This window comes from Piliocolobus tephrosceles, chromosome 6 (assembly GCF_002776525.5).
Source record: "Piliocolobus tephrosceles isolate RC106 chromosome 6, ASM277652v3, whole genome shotgun sequence".
NCBI lineage: Eukaryota > Metazoa > Chordata > Mammalia > Primates > Cercopithecidae > Piliocolobus > Piliocolobus tephrosceles.
In genome coordinates, this window is record NC_045439.1 from 77,144,061 (window position 1) to 77,160,998 (window position 16,938).

General features: G+C 40.2%; 1 protein-coding gene and 1 pseudogene across 1 annotated transcript in view; both read right to left on the bottom strand.

The window, feature by feature from the left end:
• Positions 1–16,938, bottom strand: part of USP8 (ubiquitin specific peptidase 8) — a 78,567-nt gene that overhangs the window by 34,867 nt on the left and 26,762 nt on the right. The window contains 3 exon segments of the mRNA XM_023227146.2: positions 2,332–2,476; positions 5,184–5,226; positions 8,373–8,535. Of these exon segments, the coding sequence (XP_023082914.1) occupies positions 2,332–2,476; positions 5,184–5,226; positions 8,373–8,535 (351 nt within the window).
• On the bottom strand, positions 38–2,306 carry LOC111552769 (annotated as a pseudogene).

Here is a 16,938-nt window from a genome sequence, read left to right on the forward strand (position 1 = left end):
AAAAAAAAAAAAAAAAAAAAAAAAAAGAAAGCTCTGAGACCTGTTCCCTCCAGTTAGAGAGATAAGCAAGTATTTAAAAGATGTACTAGCACCAAACTGAAACTCCTTTAAACTGACTCAAAAGGACTGTAACATAAATTAAAAGGGAATAATTTTCTCAGTGTGCATTTCATTGTTCTTTAATCTTCAACCTAAAATAATCTTGAGTTTCATAGTAGTCCAAATCTCACATTTTGGGAAACTTCCATGTAAACTCAATAATAAAGACCACCAGTTCTCTATTAATACAGATTAGACTACCCAAAGACTAATTATAACTTTGTCTATTCAAATTCTGGGAATATATTCACATGTTTAATTAGACTGAGCACTCTAATTTTTCTTAACAACTGGTAATCAATTTATTAAAATAGTTGACTTAAGCATCTCCAATAGTGACTTCCACCTCAACTCCTGACTCAATACTGAAGGAAGTAATCTGCTTAACAATCTCAGAAGGGATGTGCAAGTTAGTGAGTTGTTTGTGGATTCTCATCTGGAAATGATCCCATGTCTTAGAACAGTCACCAAAAGGAGTTTTTCTTGTAGAGATTCTCAAAGTCTTAGCAGGCATTTGAACTGGTTCTTTCACTTTGAGATTCTTGTTCTTTACTCCTCTGATCAAGTCAACACACACCTTCTCCAGAGATTTTATGCTGTGGCTCATAAAGAGTGATTCTAAATCAGTGAACTGCCACCTCCAGCTCCCTGGGTGTTTTTCCAGTATCTTTAAAAGCCACAGGTGCTGCGTGGCTTCCTGACCGACTGGTTCCTCAGCGAGAGCAACAGCAGTGCAGCAGGAGCAGGAGCAGGAGCGGGCTGACCACAGCTCAGCACCACCTTTGACAGCATCTTTCTCAAAGAACTCTTTTTTTTTTTTTTTTTTTTTTATGGGATGGAGTCTCCCTCTGTAGCCTAGGCTGGAGTGCGGTGGCATGATCTCGGCTCACTGCAACCTCCACCTCTCAAGTTCATGCTATTCTCCTGCCTCAGCCTCCCAAGTAGCTGGGATTATAGGCGCCCGCCACCACTCCTGGCTAAAGTATTTTTAATAGAGATGGGGTTTCACCATGTTGGCCAGGCTGGTCTGGAACTCCTGACCTCAAGTGATCCACGTGCCTCGGCCTCCCAAAGTGCCAGGATTACAGGTGTGAGCCACTGCGCCTGGCCTAAGTGCTCTAATTTTTAAATAGCTTATTTACAAAGCACTCTATGCTTCAGGTCCAACATTTATCAAGCATCTACAATATGCCAGGAACTATACAGATTTTATTATCTAATTTTAAAAATATATAATTTTAAACCAAGACCAAGAGAGGTAACAGGATCTATATAAGAATGCTAGAAATAGTGAAAATAGCCCTTATCTGGAGGTTTAGCTCTGCCACTTGCCATGATTTCCAATATACAATATACCCATGCAAGTCACTTTAAATTATTTTATAGATTAAAGGCCTTCTTACCAAAAAGAAAGAAAAAATTTTAAATTAAGTCCTTACTCATGCCAGGACCTGTGCCAAAGTCTGTGTGTGTGTGTGTATATAATGTTTCTCATTTAAATCTCCTGAAACCTCTGTAAGATAGGTTCTACTATTATCCCCATTTTACAGATGGAAACATTAGCTTAGAAATGTTAGGTCACTAGCTAGTAATAATGCAATTAGTAAGTGATAGTTATTTGAATAGAGTCTGGCATTAGAGACTATACTGTTTTAACTTAAGCACACACACACACACAAAGTATTTGTATAGCTTCTATCACAGATAATATAGGGAATTTCAATATGTAAAACAATTCAATTAGTTCACAATTTTAATCAATTTGGTGCATATGATTCACATGCTTATAAACAGAAAATAATAGGAAAAATCAGTTAACAAACACTTGGGGAGAGAGGGAAAAGGCAACTTCATTTGTCTTTTGGTAAGATTCGAAATATCACAAATAGGAGAAAATAGCCAAATAAAAAGTTAGCAAATCCGTAACTTCAACCTTCAAAAAGGGTCAAGTGTGTCTTTAAAAAGCCAAGATTTAGGGAAGTCCCATTTAGGCACCCCTCACTCTCCAAAGTGAGAGAGTTGTTCTCCTTTCTCTTTCTTTTGCCTATTAAACCTCTGTTCCTAAAACGCACCTCCCCCTCCCCACCCCCACACACAAAAAGAGGCAAAGATTTAAAAGGTTACCAGGAAAAGACTATCACATTTAGCTTGGATACTAAGTAGTAACATTTACTAAGGTCCACAGTTTACTACTTACTACGCAACATACTACTTTACTACACAGTAACCCACCCTGGACTGATGGCTTCTTCAGGAACACTGAGAGAATGTAAAATACAGGAATCCTGATAATCCTGCATTCTTCGAGCATCCATTATAATCAAGCTGATGTTTTTATCCGTCATCATTGTGTATAGTTCCTTTGCTGTGATTGCTCCTTGGAATTGAGAGAGACAGTATAAGTGACAAGAAACAGCATAAGATGTGCTGACATCACAAAACATAGGACAAACAGCTTTTTCTAGAAGAGCAAATTATACTGAATATATATGGATGCCATATATTTACTACCCAATCATACCATTTATTATCTTGTAAACTAACGTTAAATATAACTTGTTTTTTTTCCTGAGATAGGGTCTCATTTTGTAACCCAGGCTGGAGAGCAGTGGCATGACCTTGGCTCAATGCAACCTCCACCTCCCAGGTTCAAGTGATTCTCCTGCCTCAGCCTCCTGAGTAGCTAGGAACATAGGCTGTTACCACGCCTGGCTAATTTTTGTATTTTTAGTAGATATGGGATTTCACCATGTTGACTAGGCTGGTCTGGAACTCCTGACCTCAAGTGATCCGCCCACCTCAGCCTCCCAAAGTGCTGGGATTATAGGCGTGAGCCACCACACACCCAGCCTTGTGTTTTTAACATTTATCAAGAAACCAGTTCAGTGCTCTGTTTATAAAGACTTAAAAATCAAAACTTTGTTGAGTTTACAGCTACATCTGGTATTGACTCTGTTACCAATATAAAATAAAGGACATTAATATATGTGTCTTAGGAAAATAATATGTTTTCAAAAATTAAGACATTAGAAAAATGCTAACTAGAAGAAAGAAACATCTATGGCTCTAAAATTCTGGAAAGGTTGTAAATTCAAAAAGTCTATGATGGCAGTCTTATGGTAGCTATTCGAAAAACTTAGATATCCAAGTATTCTTAGAATAACGAGTCAAAAGCTTGCTATTCTACATCAGAGGTTGAAAAACCATGGCCATCTGTTTTTACAGGATCACTGCCACACTAGTTTGTTTACACATTTTTTCATACGGCAACAGCAGAGATCAACAGTTGTGTCAGAGACCACAGGAATCTCCAACCCCATAAGGTTCCCCAAGCCTAAAATGTTTACTATCTATCCCTTTAAGAAAAATTTGCCAATTCTCATTCTACTTGATGTTCATTTGTTAGCTCCCAGCCAGAAGGAAAAAAGATTATTTTACCTTCTAAGAATGCTAACAAAAACGAAACTAAGTAAAGCTAACGCAGTATTTAATTTATTTACTTTCGGGGGAGGGCGGCAATCTGTCAAAATAAATATTCCCTATGTTACTATTTTTCCTTAGCCCTACTGAAGTGAAAGATTAAAAGGCACTACAAGAGTTGAGATTATATAAAAAGCTGTTTCAGCAGTAAGCTGTGAGAAGAAAAGTAGTCTTAGTAGCTCCTATGCTAAAAGACCTATAGCTGCTAATAATCATCCTCCTTCCATCTCTAGCCATCAAGTGTTAAGCTAACAAAACAGATCAAAAAAGCTGATAACAAACCACTGAGAAGGACATTTAAGCAGGATGACATACAAAGGAACGAATGCATAAAAACTAATCTTGGAATGAATCAGTAATAACTTTTAGGGAAGTACCTTATAGCACACTCAGTTTATTTTTGTAATTGTTGTATGGCAATATTTTAAGTACAGAATTTATTTTACTATTACCTATAATTATGTTTAAATTCAACCTTTTCTCTGATCCAAGTACTAACCAGGCCCGATCCCACTTAGCTTCTGAGATCAGGAGCATTAGGTGGTATGGCTGTAGAAAAGGTAAACCTTTTCTGAGAGGAAAATGTCTCTAGTAGATGAAGAGAATTTGCTGTCTTGTTTAGGTCACATATCTGTCACTAGAGCGTCAACACCACCTATGGATAACTTCCATATTACTGGTTTGGATTTGAGACAGGGTCTCATTGTCATAGGCTGGAGTACAGTGGTGTGATCACGGCTCACTGAGGCCTCAACCTCCTGGGCTCAAGTAGTTCTCCCACCTCAACCTCCTAAGTAGATGGGACTACAGGCATGCACCACCACACCCAGCTAATTTTTGTATTTTTTGTAGAGACAGGGGTTTCACCATGTTACCTAGGCTGGTTTTGAACTCCCGGGCTCAAGCAATCCTCCTGCCTGAGTCTCCCAAAGTGCTGGGATTACAGGCATGAGCCACTGCACCTGGCCTGGATTTTTTTTTTTAAGGGGGATGTAAATGACCCTTAAATAATTTAGTCTTTGACCACAGGATGGATGTGAGGAGAAAAAATTAAATCTACAACCTAGTCATAAATGATAATAAGTCCTACTTAAAGGTTACCATGTATTCTAAGAATTTACATATATTAGTTCATTCAACTCTCACAACAACCCTATGAAATAAGTACTATTATTATCTCCACTTTACAGACAGGGAAACAAAGGTAGAATGTTTAAGTAACATGCTGAAAACTACACAGAAAGGGAGAGGAGGAACCAGTATTCAAACTTGGTTTGATTTCTGAGAGTCCATGCTCTTAGCCATTATTGCTAAACTGCATCTTGAAAAGAAAACAAGTACAAGCTTTGGTTTTGACATTTTTCAACTGCGTATTACCAGTTTAACATGTAAGGTTAAAATTATTCATAAAATATCCCCCATAAATACATAAAAATAACCTCAGACATTTTCAGTATAATCATACAGACTAGGAAAAATGATGAAGCTTACACAGAGATTAGACAACGATGCTGACAATCTCATTGTATAAAACCTGATGCTTATTCTGATTAAAAGATCTCAGTCAGAACCTAAAACAACTTCCTCTTTCTGTACACACTTACCTTTCTCTTTGGTCTCACATTTTTCATTCTTTTCACCATTGCTCTATTGCATAGGGGGAAAGAAAAAGTTTCAACTTTCATAGACACAAAAAATTCAACTTTAATACTTCATTTACTTCACTTAAACGTAAACTCTAAGAAATGAAGTGTGCAGAGTACTGGCTTTTTATAAAAATGCGGATGAATAATAATGATAATAAAAGATTTCTTTGGCAGTAGACAACAACTAAAATAACTAGCAACCTTTCAGAATCATAGAACTTTTCCTCAAAATTTACTTCAATTAAAGACCAAATACAATTTAACAGCACAAACTGCTACAGAAATTTAATATTTAATTTGATTAGAAAGTACTTCTTACAATTAAACAAAAATTCTGGCTATCCAATTCAGTGTCCTCCACCACATAATTAAAGCAAAATGAACTAATACAAAGTATTGCTTATGTAGTTTACTTTTTTTCTTTTTTTTTAAGATGGAGTCTCGCTCTGTTGCCAGGCTGGATTGCAATGCCACGATCTTGGCTCACTGAAACCTCCACCTCCTGGATTCAAGCAATTTTCCTGCCTCTGCCTCCCAAGTAGCTGGGACTACAGGCGCGTGCTATACGCCCAGCTAATTTTTGTATTTTCCGTAGAGATGGGGTTTTGCCATGTTGGCAGGATGGTCTTGATCTCTTAACCTTGTGATCCGCCTGCCTCAGCTTCCCAAAGTGCTGGGATTATAGGCATGAGCCACCGTGCCCGGCCTATATAGTTTACATTTTTTAACCAAGACAACATGGGATAATCCTGTAAGGTACTAACTCATTTTACAGATGGGGAAACAAAGAACCCACTTAGACCTTTTTTTTTGAGATAGAGTCTCACTCTAATGCTCAAGCTGGAGGGTAGATGCATGATCACTGCAGCCTGGACCTCCTGGGCTCAAGTGATCCTCCCACCTCAACCTCCTGAGTAGCTGGGACTACAGGTGTGCACTACCACAACTGGCTAATTTTTTTAAAAAAATGTTTGTAGATGCCAGGCGTGGTGGCTCACCCCTGTAATCCCAACACTTTGGGAGGCCAAGATGGGCGGGTCACCTGAGGTTGGGAGTTCAAGACCAGCCTGACCAACATGGAGAAACCTCGTCTCCACTAAAAATATAAAATTAGCAGGGCATGGTGGTGCATGCCTATAATTCCAGTTACTTGGAAGGCTGAGGGAGGAGAATCGCTTGAACCCGGGAGGTGGAGGTTGCAGTGAGCTGAGATTGTACCACTGCACTCCAGCCTGGGCAACAAGAGTGAAACTCCATTTCTAAAAAAAAAAAAGTTTGTAGAGATGGGGTTTTTCCATGTTGCCCAGGCTGGTCTCAAATTCCTGGACTCAAATGACCCACCCACGTTGGCCTCCCAAAGTGCTGGGATTACAGGTGTGAGCCACCACACCCAGGCAACAACGACTTTTTAATGAAAGGGATGATGACCCACACGGAATGACAACTAAAAGCTACAAAACGCCTAAGAAAAAAATCAAAGCAGAAATTTTCCCATGGATTTCAACTTATATTTTAGGAAGGATAGTTTCCGAGGAGGTAAAGGAAGGGAGGTACAGTGATAGCTGGTAGCTACAGACTAAGTCACTGATGGCTTTTGGCAAAGAGATGATGTAGCTGAAAAGACCACAACAAGTAGTCACTAAACAGATGCGAAAAAATGGGAGAGAAGCCAGGCGCGGTGGCTCACTCCTGTAATCTTAGCACTTTGGGAGGCCAAGGTGGGCAGACTGCTTAAGGTCAGAAGTTCAAGAACAGCCTGGCCAACATGGTGAAACCCCATCTCTACTAAAAATACGAAAATTAGCTGGGGGTAGTGGTGGGTGCCTGTAATCCCAGCTACTCAGGAGGCTGACGCCTAGGAGATTTAGTTGAACCCAGCAAGCAGAGGTTGCAGCAAGCTGAGATCCCACCACTACACTCCAGCCTGGGCAACAGAGTGAAACTCTGTCTCAAAAAAAAAAAAAGAGTCAGGCGCAATGGCTCAGGTCTGTAATCCCAGCACTTTGGGAGGCTGAGGCGGGCAGATCACTGGAGGTCAGGAGTTGGAGACCAGCCTGGCCAACATGGTGAAACCCTGTCTCTACTAAAAATACAAAAATTAGCCGAGTGTGGTGGCGGGTGTAATCCTAGCTACTTGGGACGCTGAGGCAGGAGAATCGCTTAAACCCAGGAGGTGGAGGTTGCAGTGAGCCAAGATCACACCATTGCACTCCAGCCTGTGCGACAAGAATGAGACTGTCTCAAAAAAAAAAAGAAAAAGAGAGAGAGAGAGAAAGGGGAACACTGGAGGAGAAAAAGGAGGAGAAAGCAAAGGAAAAAGAATGAAAAGAATGAGACCTCAGAAACAGATAAAAGCCTTGGTACCAAAGTAGTATACTAAATCTTTTAATGTAAATTACATGATTAGAAAGAAGAAACTTAAACATCGTCTATTTCAATACTATAATTTGGGAAACAAGAAAACAGTCCCAGAGTGGTTAAAAAAGTTTTGACACAGGACCAGATGCAGATATAATAAATCACAGCTCAGCTCAAATGATCTTTCTATTGCTCTAATTAAGTTTATTAGAATTAACTTCTAATAAAAACGAATTCATGCACAGAAAATATAGTGCATGAATTCGTTTTTAATGAATTAATGCACAGAAAATATTGCTATAGAAATTCATAGAAAAATCTGAAGTCAACTGAGGCTAGAATATTTAATTCAAATTATTTTCTTTTTTTCGAGACAGAGTTGCTCTGTTGCCCAGGCTGGAGTGCAATGGTACGATCTCAGCTCACTGCAGCCTTTGCCTCCCAGGTTCAAGCGATTCTCCCACCTCAGCCTCTCTAGTAGCTGGGACTACAGGCGCGCGCCACCACATCCAGCTAACTTTTGTATTTTTAGCAGAGATGGGGTTTCACTACATTCGCCGGGCTGGTTTCGAGCTCCTGGCCTCAGGTGATCTGCTCGCCTCGGCCTCCCAAAGTGCTGGGATTACAGGTGTGAGCCACCATGCCCAGCCTTAAATAAATTTCTAATTAAAACATTAAATTTTATCCTTGTTGCCTAAAAGAACTTTACAGTGGTATCTCAACTCTTTTTAAGCAAATCATCTGACAAGCAGAAATGGTCTTTTAACTCACACATTAAATCTGAAATACCTTTTGGGTTTTGTCTTTGGAATCCAATACATTCTCCAAAGAACCTTTAGCCAACGTGCCACCATCCTCTCTTCCTGTTTCCTGCCTTTTCTGTTGTAGCCGCTGTGCTTCCTCCTGCCTGTCCTTTTCCTCAAGTTTTTTCCGGACTTCGGCTTCTTCATATCTAGTTGAAAAAATAAGTCAAGATTGTCTTTTATTGGTGTTAATTGTGGAAATTAAAGGAGTTTCAGCTCTGTAAAATTAGTATCCCGCCTTGAGTTATTTCATGGCTACATGCTTTCTCCCTCCACCACAATTCACACATCTACCACCTGAGGTCATCTATGGATTTACTTCAAATTACCCAGAACTCTTAAAAAGAAACTGTATGTTCTCAAGTTGAAGTTATTTAGTGCTTTTTGCTCTTTCTCTCCTACTAATTTCAACCTTTTATATTAATTCAAATCTGCTGCAATTTGCTTTTCAAAGAAAAAGTCCTAATTCTTTCTGCAAAAGAAACAGCCCAAATATCACACTTACTTTATAATTTAGGATAAAAATGTAAAAAGGAACATTCAAAAAGCAGTGGAAAGTATTACCAAAGTCCCAAGTTACGTTTTTTTAAAGGATGACTTCACTGAAATTTCCAACTTGTTGGCAGTTAAACAGCTATCTGAACTACAGTTAGCAGATATCCAAGGAATTTAGAACTATTCCCTACTAAATTATAGGTGGCTGGGTGCGGTGGCTCACATCTGCAATCCCAGGACTTTGGGAGGCCAAGGCAGGTGGATCATGTGAGGTCAGGAGTTCGAGACCAGCCTGATCAACATGGTGAAACCCCATCTCTACTAAAAATACAAAATTAGTCAGGCGTGGTGGCGCATATCTGTAATCCCAGCTACTTGGGAGGCTGAGGCAGGAGAATCACTTAAACTGGGAAGGCAGAGGATGCAGTGAGCCAAGATCATGTGACTGCACTCCAGCCTGGGTAACAGAGTGAGATTCCATCTCTACATAAATAAATAAATAAATAAATGAATGGCAATGCTTGCTATTATTGCCAGGACAGACTATATGTTACCATAGACCTGCAATCTTGTTGGCCCTAATTATCAATGCTCAGCAATGCCTGTGAGCTTCAAATTTAAAGACAGAGAGAGAGAAGACAGAACAGATGTAAAGGAAAAAAATAAATAACTGACTAGTGTCAATAATTAGTAAAAGATGAATCAATAGTTTCCATTTTATTATTCTTCATTGTATCTTTACATTTTATATGCTCTTTTTTTCTTTTCTTTCTTTTTTTTGAGACAGAGTCTCGCTCTGTCGCCTAGGCTGGAGTGGACTGGCGCAATCTCAGTTCACTGCAACCTCCATCTCCCAGGTTCAAGTAATTCTCCTGACTCAGACTCCTGAGTAGCTGGGACTACAGGCACACACCACCATGCCTGGCTAATTTTTGTATTTTTAGTAGAGACAGGGTTTCATCATGTGGCCAGGCTTGTTTCAAACTCCTAACCTCAGGTGACTCACCTGCCTCGGCCGCCCAAAGTGCTGGGATTACAGGTGTGAGCCACTGTGGCTGGCTGTGTTATTTTTTTTTCTTTTTTTTTCTTTTTTGAGACAAAGTCTCACTCTGTCGCCCAGGCTGGCGTACAGTCGCGTGATCTCGGCTCACTGCAACCTCTGCCTCCTGGGTTCAAGCGATTCTCCTGCCTCAACCTCCCAAGTAGCTGGGACTACAGGTATGTGCCACCACACCCACCTAATTTTTGTATTTTTAGTAGAGACAAGGTTTCGCTATGTTGGCCAGGCTGATCTCGAACTCCTGACATCCGCTGATCCACCCGCCTCGGCCTCCCAAAGTGCTGGGATTACAGGTGTGAGCCACCATACCCAGACTTACATGCTCTTTTGAGTGAATACTCCAAAATGAAAAATTTCTAAATAAACAGAAAAAACTATACAGAAAAGGTGACTATTCAAAGAATTGTGCCAGCTTCACATATTTAAAATTTTAAGTTTACTTTAAAAATGACTTCTGAACTCAAAATTATTTGGTACCACACATTTTCAACATCATGTTAATAGTGACCAAAAATGTGCCATCTATCAATAAGATCATTCATGCACTGAACAAGAATTACATCTTTAGCTCTTGTAGAAGAAATTAGCATGTCACACAAAGCTGTGTTATTCCTCAAGTCAAAGAAATATTAGGAAAATAGGGCTTCTCCTCTAAATATTTGAGCAGTTAATTTCCTTTTTTTTTTTTGATGGAGTCTTGCTCTGTCGCCCAGGCTGGAGTGCAAAGGCATGATCTCAGCTCACTGCAACCTCCACCTTCTGGGCTCAAGCAATTCTCCTGCCTCAGCCTCCTGAGTAGCTGGGATTACAGGCGCATGCCACTGTGCCCAGCTAATTTTTGCATTTTTAGTAGAAAAGGGGGTCTCACCATGTTGACCAAGCTGGTCTTGAACTTCTGGCCTAAGGTGATTCACCCTCCTTGGCCTTCCAAAGTGCTGGGGTTACAGGTGTGAGCCACCATGTCCAGCCATTAAGCAGTTAATTTTTTTTTTTTTTTTTTTTGAGACAGTTTCACACTGTCACCCGGGCTTAAGTGCAGTGGCGTGATCTCAGCTCACTGCAACCTTTGCCTCTCAGGTTTAAGTGTTTCTCCTTGCCTCCACCTCCCAAGTAGCTGGGATTACAAGCTCCCACCACCATGGCCAGCTAATTATTTTGTACTTTTAGTAGAGACGAGATTTCACTATGTTGGCTGGGCTGGTCTTGAACTCCTGACCTCATGATCCATCTACCTTGGCCTCCCAAAGTGCTGGGAGTACAGTCATGAGCCAGCCTGCCTGGCCTAAGAAGTTAATTTCTATCTTTATGCTTAGCAATTCCTTCTGAATTATTTATTCCATTGACTGAAATGATCACTAATATTGATAGGAACATGGTGATTATGACACATTATTTTAAAAATGCTATCCTTTAAAAAATAAAGGTAGGAGAGAGAATTCTAATTTTGGTAATGACTTAGTAGTTTCCATTGTTCTGAACCTCTCACAACTATAACCTCTGGATGACCTACAACTACCTGAAGGATTGGAAAACTGCCATAATCAGGAAGAAAGTAGATGGGGTTGACACTTGAAAGAAATGAAGGGCATTAGTAAGATTCCCATTTTTTATAGTTTCACACCTAAGGCAGGCCTCAGTGCTGAAAACAGCTAAAATTCCAACAGAAACCCCAATCCCAGAGAACCAGAGTTCCAAATTCTTTGTATAGACTTGCCCAAATTGCCAGCTGACACCTGAATTAAGCACACCTGGGAAAGATACTAAGGCGCCCAGCTAAGTCTAAAAGAACTGAAAAGAATGTCAGTTGCCTCTTACCATAGACAAGACAGAAAACTTATCGTTTGAGTATAGCCAAGTTAACTGCTTATTGGGACAAAACAACAACAACAACAACTATTCAGAGGACCAAAGAAGAGTGCAGAGCCTATAAATTTATCATTCACAATGTCCAAAGTTACTAGTACCAAAAAAAGAAAAATAGGACAACAATAAAAGAAAAGGCACTGCATACTGACTCTAAGATGATGCATTTAGCATACAAAGATTTGAGAGCAGCTGTTACAACTATGCACAAGAGCATAAATGAAAATGTGCTTGCAATAAATGAACAAATAGGAAATCTCTGCAAAAATAATAGATACTATAAAAAAGAACCACACCGAAATTCTAGAATTGGGCTGGGCGCAGTGGCTTATGCCTAGAATCCTAACACTTTGGCAGGCCCTAGTAGGAGGACTGCTTGAGCCCAGAGCTTGAGACCAGCTTGGGCAACATGGTGAAACCCTGTCTCTACAAAAAAACACAAAAAAACTAACTGGGCTGGTGGTGTGCATCTGTAGTCCCAGCTGTTCAGGAGGTGAAGGTGAGAGAATCACTTGAGGCCAGGAAGCTGAGGTTGCAGTGAACTGTGTTCACGCCACTATACTCCAACCTGGACAACAGAGTGAGACTGTCTCAAAAAAAAAAAAAAAAAAAGGAAGAAATTCTAGAATTGAAACATGTAACTGAAAAAAATTCACTCAACAGAAAATTGGAGATGACAAAGTAAACGGTCAGTATTTGAAGGAAGAATTGGCCTGGGCAACATAGTAAGACCCCATCTCTATAAAATATAAAATTAGCCAGGAGCAGAGGTGTGTGTGTGCCTGTAGTCCTACCAACGTCAGGAGGCTGAGGTGGGATTGCTTGAGCCCAGGAGTTTGAGGATGCAGTGAGCTAGGGTCATGCCACTGCACTTCAGCCTGGGCAACAGAGTGAGACCTTGTCTCAAAAGAAAAAAAGGATGAAAGAGTGATAAAAATTATTCAATCCAGGCTGGGCGTGGTGGCTCACGTCTGTAATCGCAACACTTTGGGAGGCCGAGGTGCATGGATCACCTGAGGTCAGGAGTTTGAGAACAGCCTCGTCAACATGGTGAACCCCCATCTCTAGTAGAAATACAAAATTAGCCAGGTGTGTGGCACACACCTGTAGTCCCAGCTACTTGGGAGGCTGAGATAGGAGAATTGCTTGAACCCAGGAGATGGAGGCTGCAGTGAGCCAAGATCGTGTGCCACTGTACTCCAGCCAGGGTGAGACGGAGTGAGCCTCTGTCTGAAAAAAAAAAGAAAATTATCCAATCTGTGAAACAAAGAGAAAATGATTAAAACAAAACAAAACAGAACAAAGCCTTAGGGATTCATTGGACAAAATCAAAAAGCCTATCGTATGTATAGCTGGAATTCCAGCAAGAACATGAAAATGAGGCAGAAAAAATGCTTAATATCAGAAACAGTGGAGGCCAGAAGACAGTGGAATAGCAGCTCTGAAGTGACAAAAGGGAAAATAAAAACCTGTCAACATAGAATCCTGTAAGAATGAAGATGAGGGCGGGTGTGGCAGCTCATGCCTGTAATCCCAACACTTTGGGAGGCCAAGGCAGGCGGATCATCTGAAGTCAGGAATTCAAGACCAGCCTGGCCAACATGGTAAAACTCCATCTCTACCAAAAAACACAAAAATTAGCCAGGCGTCGTGGTGTGTGCCTGTAGTCCCAGCTATGTGGGTAGGCTGAGGTGGGAGGATCGCTTGATCCTGGGGGTGGAAGTTGCAGAGACCCTGAAAAAAAAAAAAAAAAAAAAAAATATTCCCAGAGGTTAAGAAGCACATAATGATAAAAAGGTCAATTCATCAAGAAACTATAACGGCCATAAATGTTTATGTACCTAAAAACAGAATTTCAAAATACATGAAACAAAAACTGAGAGAACTAAAGGCATAAATAGATACAGTTAAATATTTTAACACCCTTCTCTCAGTAATTGTTACAACTTGAACCCCTATCCCACAATCAGGAAAGACAAAGAAGATCTGAACATTATCAGCCATTCTGACCTGAATGACATATAGAGAACAGTATATTCAACCACATTTTCTTTGCAAGTGCACACGGTACACTCACCAAGAGACCATATGCCGAGCCATAAAACAAGAATACATTTAAAAGGACTGAATGTCTTTAGCCACAATAAGATTAAATTAGAAATTAATAAGATATAAGAAGAATCCCACATATTTGGAAATTAAACAACACATTTCTAAATGATCCACGGGTCAAGGAAGAAAGGGACATTAGAAAATATTTCAAAATAAATTATAAAGTTCTACGGGGAAAACAACAGATTTATGAAAATCAGTGTGTTAAAATAAAATAAATGGAACAAAAGTGAATGATGAACCCATCAACAGATGTGAGAGGAGAAAAGAAAAACTGAATAACTTCAGATAGAATTTTACAAAAACAGATGTTTCACCATATTCCATCTGCTTAGGCAATACGCAGGGATAATGGATTCTCAAATCTCCAGCAGGACCTTGCTTATTGGTGTGCTCACTTCCCCCACTTCTCTACTGCACTGTGTTAAGAACTTGGTCATAGAATAGCAAGCATATATCCCTATTATCTCTATGGAAACATCAACACCACTTTCCTGCCTATCTCATATGCCAGCATCATTTCACTGTTAGAAACAGAAGTGAAAGAGCAAAATTACGCAACTGTTTTACCTTGCCTCCTCAATGCAAATCACTAGAGTGCCAGGACGAAAGGTATTACAGAACAATAATGCTTCCACTGTTAATAACAACGAAAATAGCACAAACACTTACTGAGTATTTGATATGTGCCAGACACCATCTAAGTTTGTAAATGTTAATTTTCTTAATGCACTATGAGGTAGGTTTTATGATTATCCTAGTTACGGATGAGGAAACTGAGGCACAAGGCGGCTAAGTAATTTGCCTAAGCTCACACAATTAATAAGAAAAAAACTGGGATCCATACCCAGGGAGTCTGGCTCCGTACACTTACCTACTGCTCTATATTTCTTCTCTAGCAGTGTTCTATGCTGGAACAGTATGTGAACTGTCTGCCCTAAGAAGTAAGCACAGTCAGCCTAAATCCAATTTGAGAGCAGAAATGAAAAATCTTTAAGATTCTTTTTTCCTATTTTCTTCTCTTATCCACACCTTACCGCCTACCTTGCATTTGTTCTACAGTCTCCATAAATCTAATTTAATTAGAATTGATGTCTCTCCTACTTTGCAGCTTCAGTTGGTAAGCTGAAGTGAGAGCGAGGCATGCTCTCTAAAACTGACTTGTGATTATTTTACCCGCTTAATCCCTTTTACTAGGATTCTGATACCTCCAGACTTGGTCAAAATTATGTCTATGACCTCCCCTAACATGAATGTAACAGAAATGGATTAAGTCTATGGTATGAGAGGTGTCCATGAAAAAAGACAATAATAAGACATGGGACAGGCAAACAAATGCTTAACAAGTATTCCTTAAAGGCAGGTGATATTGAAATCTGTTTTCTAGCCCCTTTCTAGGTCTTTTTGCTAAAGCGTTTTTTTCAGAATCTGGGGCTATGTCTATAGTGGCCACCCCAGAGCCCGTGCAGCCACCCCTGGGACAGGGAACAGCGGGCCACAGACCCTGCTGGGCACACACGCCTCCACGGTCGTAGACTATGACGTCAGACGACTGGGCAGAATTTAGCAGAAAATTTATCCCAAGATGTTGAGGGCTTTCACTTTAAAGCTATAATCTATTCTCCAAACCCAGAGAGCATATACCCTCATGCCCATTCTCAGACTGCCGGCCTGACGAGAGAAATCCTAGTCATGCAGATTTCAGAGACTTAAAGGAGGAAAAGAGCTCTGTGGTTGACTTATTACAGAATTAGGACAGGACAGATATGAAGATATGTTCACACAGAGTTGCTCTAAATGTCCATGAAAGACACCAACATGGGGCAGGAGGCTGGGAGAGGACAGAAAGGGAGAAAAATAGTGAAAAGGTTCTCCACATCTAGCTGCAAAATAACCTATACACAGGAAAAATTAAAAGTACATTTAAAAAGCCTTAGAACTGCAAAGGACCCAGCGGTTATTTAGTAACAGGGACCTCATTACACTGAAAGATGAGCCATTCTATCACGCCATAAAAAGTAAATATCTAAATAATGAATCATTTTCTCGATGACTTCCTTTATAAGTTGAGAGTTATTTTATTTTTTTGAGATGGAGTCTCATTCTGTCACCCAGGCTAAAGTGCAGTGGCAAGATCTCAGTTCACTGCAACCTCTGCCTCCCGGGCTCAAGCAATTCTCCTGCCTCAGTCTCCTGAGTAGCTGGGATTACAGCTGCCTGCCACTTTTTTTGTACTTTTAGTAGAGACAAGGTTTTACCACGTTGGCCAGGCTGGTCACAAACTCCTGGCCTCAAGTAATCCGGCCGCCTGGGCCTCCCAAGGTGCAGGGATTACAGACCTGAGCCACAGCTCCTGGTCAGAATATTTTTAAATACAAGTAACATATGATACACTCTTAGTGAAAAAAAAATTCAAGCCAGGAAAGAAATATGTCACCCTGGTTAAATCTTTCGGTTTCCTCCTTCTATTTATTATTTGCATCAAACATCTCTCAGTTTGCTGTTTTTTACTAGCCAGGCTTTGGCAGCTTATATCACTTAAAACCAGTTCCATTGTTCTCTCCTGTATCATATTGCTGAGAATGCTTTTGGTTTTATCTATTAACATTTTTTATGCTACAGATACAGGCAGAAATTTATCTACTAGGAGCTACATGACAGCATTATGTTGTTGATAAGGGAAACAATTTAAATTTTAAGGAATGACTAATAGCTGGGTGCAGTGGCTCATGCCTGTAATCCCAGCACTTTAGGAGGCCGAGGCAGGCGGATCACCGGAGGTCGGGAGTTCCAGACCATCCTGACCAACATGGAGAAACCTCGTCTCTACTAAAAATACAAAATTAGCTGGGCATGGTGGCACATGCCTATAATCACACCTACTCAGGAGGCTGAGGCAGCAGAATCACTTGCACCCGAGAGGTAAATGTTACGGTGAGCTAAGATCACACCATTGCACTCCAACCTGGGAAACAAGAGTGAAACTCTGTCTCAAAAAAAAAAAAAAAAAAAAAAAAAAAAG